Source organism: Epargyreus clarus, unplaced genomic scaffold, assembly GCF_041222505.1.
Source record: "Epargyreus clarus isolate Ecla_fem2 unplaced genomic scaffold, WU_Ecla_fem_2.2 ptg000035l, whole genome shotgun sequence".
Lineage (NCBI taxonomy): Eukaryota > Metazoa > Arthropoda > Insecta > Lepidoptera > Hesperiidae > Epargyreus > Epargyreus clarus.
In genome coordinates, this window is record NW_027332240.1 from 1,504,079 (window position 1) to 1,521,310 (window position 17,232).

The 17,232-nt window shown below is 37.6% G+C and overlaps 2 protein-coding genes across 2 annotated transcripts in view; both read left to right on the top strand.

Annotated features, from left to right (window-relative positions):
* The first annotated feature begins 3,015 nt into the window (after positions 1 to 3,015).
* On the top strand, positions 3,016 to 13,258 carry LOC140756496 (uncharacterized). The gene is made up of 13 exons (XM_073092008.1): positions 3,016 to 3,131; positions 4,484 to 4,586; positions 5,375 to 5,477; positions 6,085 to 6,196; positions 6,727 to 6,850; positions 7,520 to 7,629; positions 8,398 to 8,488; positions 9,158 to 9,235; positions 9,613 to 9,839; positions 10,325 to 10,451; positions 11,000 to 11,105; positions 12,317 to 12,501; positions 13,027 to 13,258. The coding sequence occupies exons 1-13, from the start codon at positions 3,065 to 3,067 to the stop codon at positions 13,208 to 13,210; spliced, it is 1,617 nt and encodes a 538-aa protein (XP_072948109.1). The 5' UTR covers positions 3,016 to 3,064; the 3' UTR covers positions 13,211 to 13,258.
* A 666-nt stretch (positions 13,259 to 13,924) lies between these two features.
* The window catches only part of LOC140756551 (oxysterol-binding protein-related protein 3-like), a 58,858-nt gene continuing 55,550 nt past the window's right edge, over positions 13,925 to 17,232 (top strand). The window contains exon 1 of the mRNA XM_073092074.1: positions 13,925 to 14,158. The gene's annotated coding sequence lies outside the window, so the exon portion shown is untranslated. The remainder of the gene's footprint in view (positions 14,159 to 17,232) is intronic.

Here is a 17,232-nt window from a genome sequence, read left to right on the forward strand (position 1 = left end):
CCTGAAGACTAAGTTAAAAACGCCTCGATATAAATAACCCAATAGCCATTCTCCATTACTGTCCCACTGCTGGGCAGGGGTCTCCTCGCATTATGAGAAGGATGGATAAGGCCATATTGCTAGACTTCACATACTTTTGAGATTTTTTTTTTATAAATCTCTCAGGTATGCAGGTTCCAGAGAATTTTATATTAATGAGGCTTAGTAAATCTGGAGATATTAGTAGACCATGAATCAGTTTATGAAGTGTTTTGAGATCATTGTTTTTTCTCTTTTCAAGGGATTCTAAGTTAAAATAATAAAGTTTTGTATTATAATCGGCACGATAGGGACAATTTCGATCTTTGTATGCTGAATACCTAGTAAAATCTCGTTGGATGCGTTCTATTCTGTCGCTATGGACTTTATACTAGGGGTTCTATACAGGAGATGCGTATTCAAGGACGCTGCGTATAAGAGATAAAGTGTGAGAATGGCAGGAGTAATGGCAGTGATAGCCTAGTGGTTAAGAAACTCGGCCTCTCGATCGAGGGGTCCGAGGTTCAAATCCCAGGCAGGCACCTCTGATTTTTCAAAGTTATGTGCGTCTTAGAAATTAATTATCACTTGCTACACGGTGAAGGAAAACATCGTGAAGAAACCTGCATACCTGAGAGATTAATTAAATAATAAAAAGTCTCAAAGGTATGTGAAGTCTACCAATACGCACTTGGCCAGCGCGGTGGACTATGGTCTAATGACTAATCCCTCTCACTTGAAGAGGAGACCCGTGCCCAGCAGTGGGAGAATAAGGAGTTGTTGATGATTAACACTTTAAAATGTTGATTTGAGTTTTAAAAATAAATACCGATTTAAGGTTAAAAATAAATGTTGACTATACTATCTATAGATTGAGTTATAAATGCGTTGACTTGAGGTTTCAAAATAAATGTTGATTTGAAGTTTAATTGCTTTATTTTATAAGCTTTATTCAACACATTTTTAATAGGATTTGAGTTTGACTTATAATATAACACAAACTTATATAAGAAGTTTTGTGTTTTAGTCCTGTACCATGTCGTGTACACAAGAAAATAGAAATACTCGAACCGAATATATTCGGCACCAAAACCGAATAATTCGGCCGAATACAAATAGTAATAAAAAGGATGCCGAATACGCCGAAAACCGAATATAAACCAATATTCGGCGCATCTCTAGTAATTAATATTAATTATTAAGGAATGTCTAGTGGTAAGTCGATGGTCCATCTAAATCAATAATAAATCATCATCAGCCTATTGCTGGCCCACTGCTGGGCACGGGTCTCTTCTCAGAATAAGAAGGATTAGACCATAGTCCACCGCGCTGGCCAATTGCGAATTGGTAGACTTCACATAACTTTGAAAACTTTTTTAAAGATTTTTTAGGTATTTAGGATTCCTTGCGATGTTTTCCTTCACCGTTTTAAAAAGTGATAAATAACTTCTAATATTTATAATACGCACATAACTTCGAAAAATTAGAGGTGCGTCTTGGGATTTGAAACTCCAACCCCTTGTTTAACAGGTTGAGTTTCTTAAAAACTAGGCTATTACTACTTTTTTATTTTACATACGTATAAATGCACACTACAATAATATGTTCAGTGTTCATTAAATCATGATTATTATTTAAGCTTATCGCCAAATATATATTAAAATAATTAGATATTGTATTTTAGTTAAAACTAGGTATCATGAAAACAGTTTAATTTACTGATTACAATGTTTTATCAAATTAAAAGTAAGTAGACTAATTTGTATTATCAAATTAAAATAAATTGATCTCCCAGCTTTACCTAAACTAAGGGTGGGTTCACAAACACAATGATACTAATGTTAGGGACAACATAATATTGTTATTCACACCTATTTCTGCCTCATAACAGCAGTGTTAACGATGCTGTGTTCTGTTAAAAGGTGTGGTAAGGGAGACATACTTTTCCGAGGCGTTCTAGCTTAGTCCTCAGGAGTAGCGGTGCATCTGTGGCCGACCTCAGGTAGGAATATCTAATCCTATCTGGGGTTGACTACACATGTCCATAGGCGGCAGTAGCCACTTACCATCAGGTGGACTGCATGTTCGTCTGCTACTCGTATATTATAAAAAAAGTAATCCTAAATCCTAAATCACATTCACATTTGTAATCCTAATATTACAAATGTGAATGTGAGTTTGTTTGTTTGTTACACTTCACGCCTTAACTTCTTAACCGATTGTTATTAATTTTTGTACCCACGTTGTCTGGGGTTCAGAAAAGGACGTAGGGTACTTTTTATCCCGAAAAAAGTATCGTTCCCGAAAGATATATAAAACCCCTGTGTTCAGTATTTCGGACTAAACTGGCCGAAACACTGATTATATATAAAAGGATTAAATTCAAAATTTAAAAGGTTGACGTTTCTGTCATAACACACATTGTACGGACAGTCGGTATTCAGATTTCGTCACGGGACGTATAATATAATTTATATTTATTACGGGGGTCCTGGGGACCTATTTGGAGTCGCGAGTGTGTGTGCATCACGGTCGATCGGTCGCCGAAGGGAGCACCGCACAGTTCTACGGTATTTATACATTTATTCACCTACATTATTGTTTCTAGCGCACAAGGGTTCCAAATTATATCTCGGATTAGAAACCAGCGACCTAAAACTCTACACCCTGAATGAGAGCGAAGCCGGAGGTAAAAGCTAGTTTTACATCTACACTAATATTATAAAGAGGAAAACTTTGATTGTTTGTTTGGTTGTAATGAATAGGCTCAAAAACTACTGGACCGATTTTAAAAATTCTTCCACCATTCGAAAGCTACATTATCTACGAGTAACATAGGCTATATTTTATGAATATATTTGATAAATAGATTTTGAGGCGGTACAAAGTTTGCCGGGTCATCTAGTATTATTATAATGACCAAAAATAATCAGCGAAATATTATATTGTAGTATGTTTATAGGTACATGCCTTTACTGATAAACTTGTACTATAAATATGAAATGTACTCGCATTATGCAGTATATTTGTGGTAGTGTCAGTTACCATGGGGCACAAAATGCGGGCCCTGGGCGTCCTTTTGTTAATAAGTTGCAGTTATAGCTACATTATTGGTAAGATTATTACTATTTACTGCAGAAAAAAAGACAAGTATAGCCTTTTTTTTGTTTTCGAGGGAGAAACCTTCAAAAGGTACCCGACGACGTGAGAGCGACGCCGGGTTATATGGGATTTTTACCGCACTTAAACCCCCCGGTGGCTGTCCTCAGCGCTTGCTCGAGACAACCGGAGTCCTCCGTGCGCGATGACCCGGGTTTATCGGTTTTTTATCGGGTTTTGCCCTGGGGGAGCAGTTTACGCTCTTCCCACACACCTGGTGTTTACGACGGTTTGCGGCCACACACACCGCAGTCCTTCCAAGGGTTGCTTGTTGGACAGTTCGAGCTCCTACTCTTGCCGCCCGCAATCCCGGAAGCCCCCTTTTAGTCGCCTTTTATGACAGGCAGGTGATACCGTAGCCCTATTCTAGTCCCGGGACTACAGGGACAATGGACAAGTATAGCTTAGTGGTTAAATATGGCCTCTCGATTGACCGGTCCGAGGTTTAAATCCTTTGATTTTTCGATGCGCAGGCACATAGGAGTATTAGAAATTAAATACCACTTGCTTTAACGGTGAAGGAAAACGTCGTGAGGAAACCTGCATACCTGAGAGATCTTAAAAACCGTTTTCAAGGGTACGTGTAGTCTACCAATACGCACTTAGCGCGGTGGACTATGGCCCAATCCTTCTTATTCTGAGAGGAGACCCGTGCTCAGCAGTGGGACAGTAATGGGTTGAGGAACGATCCACAAAAAAACTGAAGATGACGTCTTGTTGAATATTACATTTTTTTTTAATTCACATTGAGTATTGTTTTAGGAATTAAATTTTGTAATCAATTTAATCCTATCTTCCTGATAAGAAGACTTCCCAATTAAAAAATCGGAGATTCACATGACAATGTCGAAAAAAAGAATAAATCGACATTTTTTACATCCCAAGATTGTTAGTCTTCGCATAATATAATTATCGTCGCATAAAAATCAACGAAAAACATTAGGTGCATTCGATTTATACTTAATATACTTAGAATTAACAACGAGGATACAGTCCACGGTATATACTGTCTATAGGAACTGACCACTGCTACCCATAGACATCAATTTTATACATAAATCAATTAGACATTAATCAATTTCATGTAAGATCGAAGGTTCTACTTGATCTTGTCTACTGACGCGGTGCTACCCCTTAGGACTAAATTGGAATGCCGCGAATAAGTATGTCTCACTTACCACACCCTTCATACCGGAACAGTTGCGCTCAACACTGCTGTTTTTAGGCAAAAATAGGTGCGGCGGTCGTGCCTCTGTACACGAACCACAAAGGGCTTTTAAATAATTGTATTATCTTTCCTGTCTAGAGAGCGATGATCCAACGGAAAGCATCCTGTGGCCTACGGAATACCATCTGAAAGGAGAGAAAACGGATCTTAGCGTTGGCCTTGTGGAGCCCTTTGAAATATGGTAAATTATTTGTTTCACTACTTGGAAGCACATTTGTAAAGATGGTGGATCCCTGTGTGGTGTGTAGTCAACGTGCGCGCAATTCACCTGATGGTAAATCTCTACCGCCCATGAATATTTGTTCAACCCCAGATTAGAGTCCTGCCTGACGTCGATCACAGATGCGTTGCTACCCCTAAGGTGACTCGCCAATTAAGTATGTGTCCCTTACCACACCCTTCAAACCGGTACACATCAGTTTTACCACTGCTGTTATTAAGCAGAAATAGGTGGGGCAGTGATTCCATAAACCACAAAGGTTTCTACTTATGCTACTTAGGTATCAATCCGGTATAGAGATGGCGATCTTAGATCGATTAATCAAAAAACCTTAGATAATGAGTTGGTTTAATTATCTTAGCGAAAAATGGATCTTTTGGGCCATAAAAATTTATTATTTTAATCGATCTTTCATCTAGAAACCTGATATTCGATTTTTGGAAGTTGATTGAACATCAACAAATGTGGTATAGAAATATATTTGCTGATACGTATTTTAGTGATTGTTTGATCCTGAAGACCTTTTTTTTCATAAGCTTCGCCCAAATAGATTGAAAAAGATCGAATAACTATATTTGGACAATCGATTCTTTAGGCCTCGATTTTTTTGTGAATCGATTTATCACACTTCAATTCTAATAGATTCAAGAATCGATCTTTTTCTGAAAGAGTCGCCATCCCTCGTCCAGCACCAAAAGTTCTCGGGAAAGGACTAATTAACTACTGATTAAATTCTTTCCTGATCACAGGTATAGCGCAGAGCTGAATCGATCTCGAAAGGACGTTTACGAAGGTTTGGATAAAACGTTCTACTACAGCGAGACGGATGAAACTACTGGAAAAGTGTACAAGGTAAGACATTGCTGGGCAAACACGGTCCTAGACGTTGGAGGTCATAACCACCCAAACCATTAAGTCCAACTTGCACTTGATCAGTATTATGTTTCGTGGGGAAACCCTGCATGGATTCCTCTCTGCCGCGACTTTACGACAAATACTAATATATACATTAAAATAAAGTGGTCTAATTGAACCAAACTTCCCCGGGGACCCTCCCAAAATTTCATGCCGCGACCGCGTATGCTGCTGGGCATCCCTTTTGCCAAATTTAAATTAAAACAAAAATAAAAACTTCATACTGCCTTTGTTTAAAATCTTTTATGAAAGATTATTTCCATTCTGGAAAACATGATTTTTGAAATATCTGCAACCTAGCGGCAAAATTGGCCAACACTTCAGGTGGCAAATTGGGATTTCGGTGACAGAAACGTTCAATGGTTCGATATATTTTTCCTACGCCTTAAACGGAAAATTCTTCCTATATCGGGTCGGGGGAACCTTAATTATACCTGCCAGAGGTGATAAGACGCCTTGAGTACCCCACACCCACCCACTTCTGATCAGTAACGGCCATAGTGTCGGTGGGACCGTCAGTCATACAAATATTTTGTTGATACAGGTGTATCCAGAGGCGAACGAAGATTTGGAATACGCTGACCTGTGCAGAGAGGACAAACATAAAGGAGATATCGTTGACTTCCTGCCTAAAATAGACGAGTATGTTTATTCTGGTGAGTACATAATTGTCGATTAATTTCTGCAATGTTGTGTTTCAGTTTTAGAGTATCAAATAAAAGTAGCGTGTGTGCACGGAGCTGGCATCCGCTCCGCTCCTGGGTCCCGCCGCAGACATCTGGATTGGAAAGCAAATAAAAATAATCGGATAGGTAGGATAACGGTTTGTCCGGAGTTGCGGTATCCCTTGCCTGTCGTAAGAGGCGAATAAAAGGGGCTTCCATGATTGTGATCAAAAAGAGTGTGTAGCTTTACATGTAGTATACACCCAAGGGTGAGGTTGAACACAAATGGAGCATTTGTCATTTGGAGCACTCGGGGAACTATGGTTGCTTTCCTTTCAAAATCTTGGAATCATATTCGTAGCGCTGAGGATCACCACAAAGGGGTTTTAGTGGGTAAAAATCCCACATAACCAGTTATCGCTGCCACGGCACCGGATACCTTTTGAGGGTTTCCTCTCATCAAATAAAGCTAAATAAGGGATAGCCACAGGATATCTGTTTGATCTCTACTATACTTTTAGGTGAAGAGAAGTACAATGAGAAGGTAGTTCAAGTCTGGAAGTTTGAGTCAAGTGACAGTGATGGAGACACGAATAGTGTTCTGTACGTCTACAGAAACGATGATGGCGTCGACATACCCGTTCGGTGAGTTGTTATCTTCATTTTTAATGTAGAACCCTTTGGGGTTTGACCCCGGCAACACCACCGCCTCACCTATTTTTTCAAGAACAGCAGTGTTAAGCAGTGCTGTGTTCTGGTTTGAAGGGTGTGGTAAGGGATTCTAATGAGACGTTTCAACGTATTGTCAAGAGTACTCGTAGCAACGCGTGATCGATCTCAAGTAGGACTTTGATCAAATCTGGGGTTGATTACAGATATTTAAAGACAACAATGCACTAGCGGCTTTAGGGGGATGGGAGTGTAAGGGGCCGTCCGCCCCGGGCCTCCGATCCTGGGGGGCCTCCAAACACAGTTCCTTAAAAAGGTCGTCAGAACCAATCAATGTATGAAATGTGAATCACTCAGCAAAAAAAAATTAGGTTACCGAATCACAGTCGAACTTTTTATACTGAGGGCCTCCCCATTCAACTTTCCGCCCCGGGCCTCTGACGACCTTCCGCCAGTGCAATAGTGGCCATAAACTCTCAAATGGATTTTCGTCGATTTTACTTTTATAAGTACTCATTATCCAGATGCTTAGCTTAGTAATAGCATGCCGTTTTTTCATTTTAGATACGGAACATTAAAAATAATTTAAAATTAAAGGTTTATATAATGAGTTCAAATCTTTGTTTCCTTCTTTCTTTCTTGCAGAAACGAAACGAAACGCTACAACGAGTGGACGAAAGCGTTAACCACTCACATTATCATCTACTATTACGACTTTAAATTACCAAATGAAGACGATTTGGACGTGTCAAACAGTGAGTTGTACAATGTTACTACTACTAGCTGTGCCCCGCGATTTCATCCGCGTTAAAAAGAATAGGTATGATGACAAATTTTGAAAACTCTTTCTATATCGTACTCGTAGGTACATGTATACCGATTCCAAAAATCGTATTATTTCGGTAATAAATTCAGTATTAATGAAAATAATAGCATTTGTTTATAGCCATTTTAAATTAAGCGCGAAAACGCGAGTGTCATGGCGTCCGTTGGTGACGTAAGGTTAAAACATCCCATACAAAATTTGACGTCTTTCGTGCCCCGTTAGCGTTTCAGAGAAGATGGCTGACTGCAGTATTTTATACTTTTATTTAATTGAAAATATAATAAATCTTAAAGTTTTTTTTTAAACTGAGTCATTTTTAAGAATCCTTTCAATATTGTGTTTTCTTAAATCATTTATTATTTGATTTTTTATTACTGTCATCATGCCAATTCTACCAATATCATATACAAAAAAAAAACTACAAGACCAAATGGTCTTTAAAGATTTACCAAATGATAGACATATTAGTCTAGCGGTTGGAAACTCGGCCTCTCACTCTGAATGTCCGCAGTTTGAATCCCGGGATTGTTTGAATCTGAGGCCTGGGATTTGAACCACGGACCCTTCCTAACTCGGCCTCTTGATCGAGGAGTTAGTGGTTAGGAAACCACTAGTCTATTACTGCCTTTTTTGTTACTTACTTTTGTTACTCAATGTTACTTAAGTACTTATAAAATACTAGATCTGTAATTTACAGTTGAGGCTTGTGAAGACAAGAAAATAAAGAGGAACACCAAGAAGCATAAGAAGAACGGTATATCCTCCGAAGTTAGCCGAGCTTTCCACAAGTATGTAGCTAATCCTAACTAAGATTATAAATGAAAATGTGAGTTTGTTTGTTACACTTTCACGACAGTACATAACCGATTGTCATGAAATTTTTAACATACGTCAGGATCACAAAATAACATCGGGTACTTTTTATCCCAAAAAAGTGTTGTTCCCGAGGGATAGATAAAAACCTCTGAATGCGAGCGAAGCCGCGCGTAAAAGCTAGTATGCCTATAACTTTTTTATATTTTTTTAACGATAAGGCAGACAGAATATCTGGTTGAAAGCAGTTACCGTTGGTTATGGACATTTGCAAAGCCAGAGGAGTCGCCGTTTGCATTGCCGGCTATATAGGAAAGCTCTTTTTGTACCTTTCTTGAAGCGCCTCATATCATGACGCTCATAAACACCTTAGGAGGAAGTTCATTCCATATTTTGGAATCGAATAGGTACTTTACAGGATTCGTAAATCATTGATTTAGATCATAACTAGCTGATCCGGCAAACGTTGTGTTGCTAAATAAATAAAAAAAAATGTTAAGGGTGAATAACCCTTATCACTTAGGGGTATCAAAAATAGATAGTAGCCGATTCTCAGACGTACTGAATATGCATGTAAAATTTGGTGAAAATCGTTAAAGCCGTTTATTTATATATAAGATATAATTATCAATTTTATATTTCAGATACAAACACCAGCACAAAAAGCAGTATAAAAACAAGGAACATAAAATGAGAAAGGCCATCTTTGAAAAGAATTGGAGGTAAGAAAAGTAACGTGAGGATTTTTGAGATCGATTTATAAAAAACGCTTTTTTTCGCCGGCCAATTTGAGTTCATTTTAAAAATCTGTGCACCCACTCAAGTTTTAACCTATGTCCAAGTTTTACCGTACCTACCCCTGTACGTAGATAGATAGAAGGTAGATAGAAGGTAAGTAGTTAAGCGCTGCTGTGTTCCAGAACACAGCAGCGTTTAAAAACCAGTTTGAAGGGTTCAGTAAGAGTGAGATATTTTCCGAGGCATTCCAGCTTAGTCCTTAGAGGTACCCGTAGCGACGCCGTGGCCGATCTCAGGTATGAAACTGTTCTGATCTATGGTTGATTACAAATGTCCATCTAATATCTACATCCATTTACAGGAAAGTAATCGCTCACAATCGCAAGAATCTGAGCTACAAATTATCGATCAACCAGTTTTCCGATCGCACGGAGGAGGAGCTGAAGCACCTGACGGCCACCTCGCCCAGCCCGCACGGCGTGGGCTCCGTGGACTTCCCGCACACTGAAGAGGAGTTGACGACAATAGTGGCTGACTTACCGGAGAACTTTGATATGAGACTGGATGGAGTCATCAGCCATATTAAGAGTAAGTTTTTTTATTAGATTTTTTTTTATTACGGGACATGGGAGTAACAGACGAGCATGCAGTCCACCTGGTGGTAAGTGGCTACTGCTGCTCATGGACATCTGTAATCAACCCCAAATAAAATTGGATTTTTACTTGAGGTTGGCCACAGACGTGCCGCTACTGACTAATCTAGACTGCCTCAGACAATTGTGTCCTCCTTACCATACTCTTTAAACTAGAACACAGCCATTACCAACCTTTATAGAGCATAGTAGGAGTAGAGGTGTTAACAGTCGAACAATAACTAGTTCTGCCTCCTAAGTTTACATTACTGTAAGTTTTTAAAATTTAAATGATGGTGGAACGTGTATTGTTCCATCGGTACCTCTGTCACACGTATTTATTGTCACATCAGGTGGACTACATGCTCGTCTGGTACACCTGTATAAAAATATACAAATGTCGAAGTGTGTCGACATAATATAAACTTCACTTAATTCTAGATCAAGGAAGCTGTGGATCCTGCTGGGCGTTCTCAACCACCGCTGCAGTGGAGGGTGCCCTGGCCAGGAACAATGGGGGACGGAACCTGGACCTCAGCGAACAGTCCCTGATCGATTGTGCTTGGAGGTAGTCTATCATATTGAGATGGTAGCAGACCTGATTCCAGATTCGTCAATGCTAAAATAACTAACCAAGTACGATTCGAACTCGCAAATGGACCGTACCACCATTTTCATTTATTTTTAGTGTTTTATCATAGTAGCCATATAAATAAATGCATTGTGGACATTTGAATTATCTACTTACTTACTAAGGAATTATGGTTTAATAGAAACAGCTAAAAAGTACGAAAAACAGCGGTTCCTTGTCTAGCGATCCCCATTTATATTCTTTTTTATATTTTTAGTACATATTATTAACCGTTATACATGCTTTGTAAAAAATTCAAGTGTCTATCTATTATGATTCTAAAGATCTGTATGACAGACGGACAGACAGTGGAGATTTAGCAATAGCTTTCCGTTTTTACCCTTTCGGTACCTTAAAAATAATAGCTACCGGACTAATATCAGGGTATCAAATGAAACGATTTTGTCAGAAAAATACGAAAAACAAAATGTTGACAAAAAGCTTGTTTTTAAAACTTTCTATAAATTTATATATTTTGTTTCCAGCTATAATAACGGGGGTTGTGACGGAGGATTTTTGGATGGTGCATTCAAATATATTGTAGAACATGGCATTCCTTCTCAAAGGGAGTACGGAACGTACTTAGCGGAGGTAATTATTAACTGCATTCACTTTAATATTGCATTGTATTCGTAAATTATACATAAGTACTAATATTGTTTTATTTATATAATATAGGAATAGCAGACGAGCATACAGTCCATCTGATGGTAAGTGACTACTACCGCCCATGGACATCTGTAATCAACCCTAGACAGGAATAGGTATTCCTACCTGTGGTCGAGATGCGCTACTACCCCTGAGGACTAAGCTTGAACGCCTCAGATAAGTATGTTTCCCTTCAAACCAGAAGACAGCAGCTCTTGACACTACTGTGAATATGCAGAAATAGGTGTGGCGGTGGTGCCGCTGGAGTCGAACCACAAAGGGTTCTACCACCTTCAAATTGTTCGTGTATGGTTCACCAGGGATGTACCACCGCCACACCCATTTCTAGCGTAAAATCCCTGACATATGTGACAGCCATTTTGATTCACAGGAGTAGCAACACATCCGTTTTCGCCTTCAGGTAAAACCTGTTCTACATAGAATCAGTCACAAATGTCTATGAGTGGACACTAACCACCAGGTAGACTTCTTGCCACTCCAGTCTTATAAATAAGAAAATGTCGATGTATACAAACCAATCCATAGCCTAAGATTTTTTATCTTTGGTCCAAACAGGTAGAGTTTTGGACCATGGATTAAAAATCTAAGTAGAGAGGAAAGACCCATGCTCAGTATGACCCGCGTGGCGGAGGGTCAACATGCCGGTCTGACGCAAAAAGAGTTCTGGGATCAATCCCCGGCCATACAGATATCTGAATGATGAATTTAGATATCCTTCTGGGTCTGGCTGTTTGTGTATTTTTTTTTATAATATAAGAGTAGCAGACGAGCATGCAGTCCACCTGATGGTAAGTGGCTACTGCCGCCCATGGACATCTGTAATCAACCCCAGATAGGAATAAATATTCCTACCTGAGGTCGGCCACAGATGCGCCGCTACCCCTGAGGACTAAGCTGGAATGCCTCGGAAAAGTCTGTCTCCCTTACCACACCCTTCAAACCGGAACACAGCAGCGCCTAACACTGCTGTTATTAGGTAGAAATAGGTGTGGCGGTGGTGCCGCCGGAGTCGAACCACAAAGGGTTCTACCACCATTAGGTATTAGTATTTGTGTGTCCATGGTACCCACACTGTATCGAACCTGTAGGAAATCCTAGTGTGGGGCTGTGAGTGTAGAAAGCTTTTTTTTCAGGATGGTCACTGTGCTGTAAAGAATATGTCAGAAGTGTTAAAAGTGAAAGGGTTCGCGCGCGTGCCCCCACGGAGCATCAACGCCATGAAGTATGCTCTGTACAAGTACGGGCCAGTCTCAGTCGCTATTTACGCTGGAGACTCCTTCGTGCAGTACTCCAGTGGAATCTTCTACGATATTGAATGGTGATTGTTAATAATTTTCATTTTTTTTATAATATAGGAGTAGCAGACTAGAATGCAATCCACCTGATCTGTAATCAACACCAGATAGAATTAGATTCCTACCTGAGATCGCCGCTACCCCTGAGAACTAAGCTGGATCGCCTCGGAAAAATATTTCTCCATGACATGACTATCTGCCCTTCATTTATATTCACTCTATCCAAGTTTTACCTACCAAAGATCGAAAATTGACAATGATATGAAGTATTTATTAAATGTTGATCTTGGATAAACATTGGATAGATTGATTTTTAATAACGGGCGTAGATTGACCAAAAACTACCTATATCACGCTTGTCTATTTGTACATGTTTTACATTTTTTACCCAAGTATCCAAAATTGGTATGTATGTGCCTGAATATTCCATTCAAATTATTCAATCGTTACTAAGATTAACCTGAATCGGAATACTAGGTATAAAGTAAAAGAAAAACAGTTTTCTACTGAGCCAATCTGGTTTTACCAACTATTCTGACGTTCTACAGTACTGATCAGCCACGCATTAACCACGGAGTCACAGTGGTGGGCTACGGCGTCCGCGATGACACCACCTACTGGATCGTGAAGAACTCCTGGGGTGAGGACTGGGGCCAAGACGGCTACGCCCTCATGTCAGCTACAAATGACAACTGCAACACGCTGACAGAAGCCTACTATCCCGTTGTGTAAAATAATTTTAAGTTTAGCGTAAATAAATCCCACTAGTGCCATCTGAAAGCTGGTTTTTATTTTATATGATTTACTTTTTTATTTTTATTAAATAAATGATTTAAATATTTTAGAAAGTAAGTAATAAAAATAGATAATACTATCCAGTGCAGCTTGAGAGTATTTTACAAATTTCGCCACATTATTTGATACTTGAAACCACTTTTATCTGGGTCGGCTGTCTATCAGTGCTCCTAAGTACTGAATATATAGGGTAAAAAATAGCAAAATTAAGCATCTGCCTTATTTTTGTGAAAAAATATAGAATTTAAAAGCCCCTTGGAGAAGAAAAAAGAAACATTGTATTTATATATAGCTAGTATAACGGCTTCAGGCGACATCAGAAATAGAAATCATAATAACCAGGACAGTTAGATTAATAGGAATGTTCATAAAACCATCATCTGACACTGTAAATTTGTTTCATCAGTTCCGATTAAATCATATTGATAATAAATTACGTTCCACCAGAATATGCGAGGCTTATTGTGTTTTTGTCGACTATTATAAAAAAAAATCGATACCAGTGTCATCTTGCGGATTCTATCAATGCGCCAATAAGTATAAAATTTGACATTTGGCTAAAATACCCAGTATCCAGGACGAAACTTTAAAAATTCAACATGTCGCAATGACGCAAACTGTGACAATCGCGAAAACCTTGACGATCTTTCTTCAATCTTTCAAAATGGTGCTTTATTCTCGCGGGTTTCTTTCTAAATTAAATCAATTATTACTAAAATGAATAACAATTAACATTTTTCAGAGTGTAGAGAGTATTGTGTAGCGCTTTAAAAATTGTCAGTTGGAGATTCCGTGTTTTGAAAAGTGTGTTAAAAAAATTCGATTGGATCAGTAATTCCGCATTCGATGTTTGATACCTGATTGTTATATTTTGAGATATCTTACGTAAGTATTATATATTTTTTGTTGTTAAACATGACATTTGGGAGGCGCAGGGGAGACGGGCGCATTGCATATCCTACATACATACGGAGTCACATACCGTAATCGTAATTCGATACACCCATTTTTTGGCTAACATGTAATTTATTAGTGTATGTTTCCGCCGTAATCGCTGCCAATTTAGTGTGATTGCGATATATGCGTGCGGAAACTGGTTTTTATAGGCACCGACGTTGACAGTACATAGGTATCGAATTTACATCACTGTACTATATTTCAATATTCAAATTATATTCGACAAAAAATTGTTTAAATTAAATTATTTTTAAAATTTACCAAGAAATACAATGTACTTTATAGAACTATATCATGTTAACTAACAATTTTATTAAAAATCAAGTGTAATTTCCCCAATATCTGCTTTAATAAAAAAATATGACCAATTTATTATACATAGTAATAACTTGGCATTGAAGATTTCTGTTTATAGCTGCTATATTGAATAACACTCAGCATGTGGTTGCTTCAATCAATTTTATTTCTGGATTTCTATTGAAACAAAATGAAACCCAAAGACAACATTATCATATGCTGTTATGAACACAATATTTCCATCTGTCATATGTTATTCATAAAAGTTTGAGTGACCTTAAAATTATTTAAATTAGTTTTTTACACATATGCCACAAGGTGGTATGCTATGTAGCGTAATGGAAACATAATTTAAATATATTCCACAAAAACAAAAGAATCAAAATATAATGGTCAGGTACCAAAATACACGTGTTTTAACCAATTATAAAAGGGGATGAAGTTATTAACATTTACTTTATAAAATTGTTTGAGCACAAACAACTTAGTAATATTAATAACTTGTTATTATTAATTCATATGTAATTTAAAGTATAGTCATATATACTACAATATATAATTACTCATTATGCTATAAAACACAGTTGATAATAAAAAAGTTATTATGGCCCATACTAATTATATTGGAATTTGAAATTTAACTTAAATTGATTACAGGCTACCACTCCTAAGGTCTGTTTTAGTTATGACCTTTTGATGACTCTGTTGGACACAGGTGACCTTACACTGCCTTGGCTGTAACATTATGAGTCCCAACTAGACAATCTTTGGATCTATAAAATTTCTAGCTAGGGCATACTGGTGTATAGGTCTATACATCTGCCTACTTTTTTCCACCACAATTTTTGCAAATTTTTGAACATGTTTTTTTAATATTCCTTAACATTCCAAAATTGCATTACTAGGTATAAAAAATGAGCATCATCTAAACATTGTTAAGAAAACAAACAACCACATTTTTTCAAAATCATTATTTTTCAATTCATGAAAATTCTAAAATTGCATCATTAGCTACAAAATTTGAGCATGATCTAAGAAAACAAACAGTAAACTACTAATGCATTGTAAGTCAATGTGAACAGATGACCTAGCTATGACATCATTGTAACAGCTACATCACCTTGTGAATCAGAGAGGAAAACCATTTATTGGGATTTACTTTGATGTTTTCTGATTGTTTTAACCAACAATCAATTGCCATGGATTATAAGGATAAATGAAATAATATGCTAAGGAGTTTTGGTAATATGTCACTGATTATATGAATAATTGTACAATCCACTTTTCGAAAACTGATAAATGGAGAACCCCAAGCTTTTTCCACAATATTTACTGTTCCTTAATTGATTCCTAGATTGAAAATTATTTTTAACCGACTGCCAAGGAAGGGTTATTTTACTTTTTAGTTGATTTTACCATAAAAGCATGTTTTTTAGTTTTTTGAAATATATTTATTAATAAATGAGGTTAAAATAATGAAAAATACAATTATAGATAGTTGTACTATAATAACCACAATATAGTTAGACACTAAAAGCATGAACTATTTTGGATTAAAGTATGTCTTTAACAGAATAATTAATTTTGAGTTGTGCGTACCAAAGCAGCAATGTGTGTTTTATTACAATTTTAAAGTGTATTGCTCCTAATAACATTAGGATTAAAATATGAGATTAGAGAGGTACCTAAGGGACATCTATTTCTAACATGAAGCTGTTCTTGCCTTATGGTAGAGGGGTCTGACAGTCAGGCAATTTACGTAAGAGGTCTCCAGCTTAGTCCTCAGATACAATGCATTTGTGATAAGTTTCATGAAAAACTCCATATTTTATCATATGGATCCAAATGTCTATGAGCAGCAGTGACTGCTTACCATCAGGTGATCTGCATGCTCATGTGCTACTTTATTTGCTCCATAGATTTTTTTAATTACATAGAAGTAGCGAACGAGCATGCATTCTATCTGATGGTGAGTGGCTACTGGCTACTGCAGTCCATGGGTATCTTTAATCAACTCTAGATAAGATTAGACTTCTACCTGAGGTTGATCAAAAATGTGGTTGACCTTGAGAACTACTTTTAAATGCCCCAGATATGTATGTCTCCCTTACTGCTTGGTCTCTTACTTTGAAGTGGAAGACACCAGCGGTGAATATTATAGTTATTAGGTAGAAATAGGTATGGTGGTGCTGCCACCAGAACCACAAAGGTTACCTTGCTATATATATTTTGTATTTATGTAAATGAGCCCTAAAGTCATGTGAACCTTAAGACCTAAGACGGCACATCCTAAGTCAAAGACTACTGATTTTTTTAATATATATTTATACCTAACAGTATCGCATACGGGCTACCTCATGGAAAGCAGACTCTATTGGTTATAGACATTTGCAACACCAGAGGAGTCGCCAATACATCGCCGGCTTTGAAGGAGAGCACCTTTTTGCACCTGTCTTGAAGAGCCCCATGTCATAGATTTATTACCAACAATAATAGACAATGGAAGGGTATATAAAATTGATACTGAAGACTATTATTTCTTAAGACAGAGCCAACAATATTTATTTACTTCCTTACACGTATTTTTAGGGTTGCCACCTGTACTATAATAAATTTGACAAAAAAATTAGGCCACTCTGTAAGAATAATGATCTTAATTAATTGTTTCATAACTGTAAACTTATCTAATACATGAGAATATCAAA

Bases quoted from the DNA above. Each gene is read 5' to 3' on its own strand.
- LOC140756496 (XM_073092008.1), top strand. From the start codon at position 3,065: ATGGGGCACAAAATGCGGGCCCTGGGCGTCCTTTTGTTAATAAGTTGC. The intron at 5,478-6,084 runs GTAAGACATTGC...TTGTTGATACAG, and splicing joins CTACTGGAAAAGTGTACAAG to GTGTATCCAGAGGCGAACGA. The intron at 11,106-12,316 runs GTAATTATTAAC...CTTTTTTTTCAG, and splicing joins ACGGAACGTACTTAGCGGAG to GATGGTCACTGTGCTGTAAA.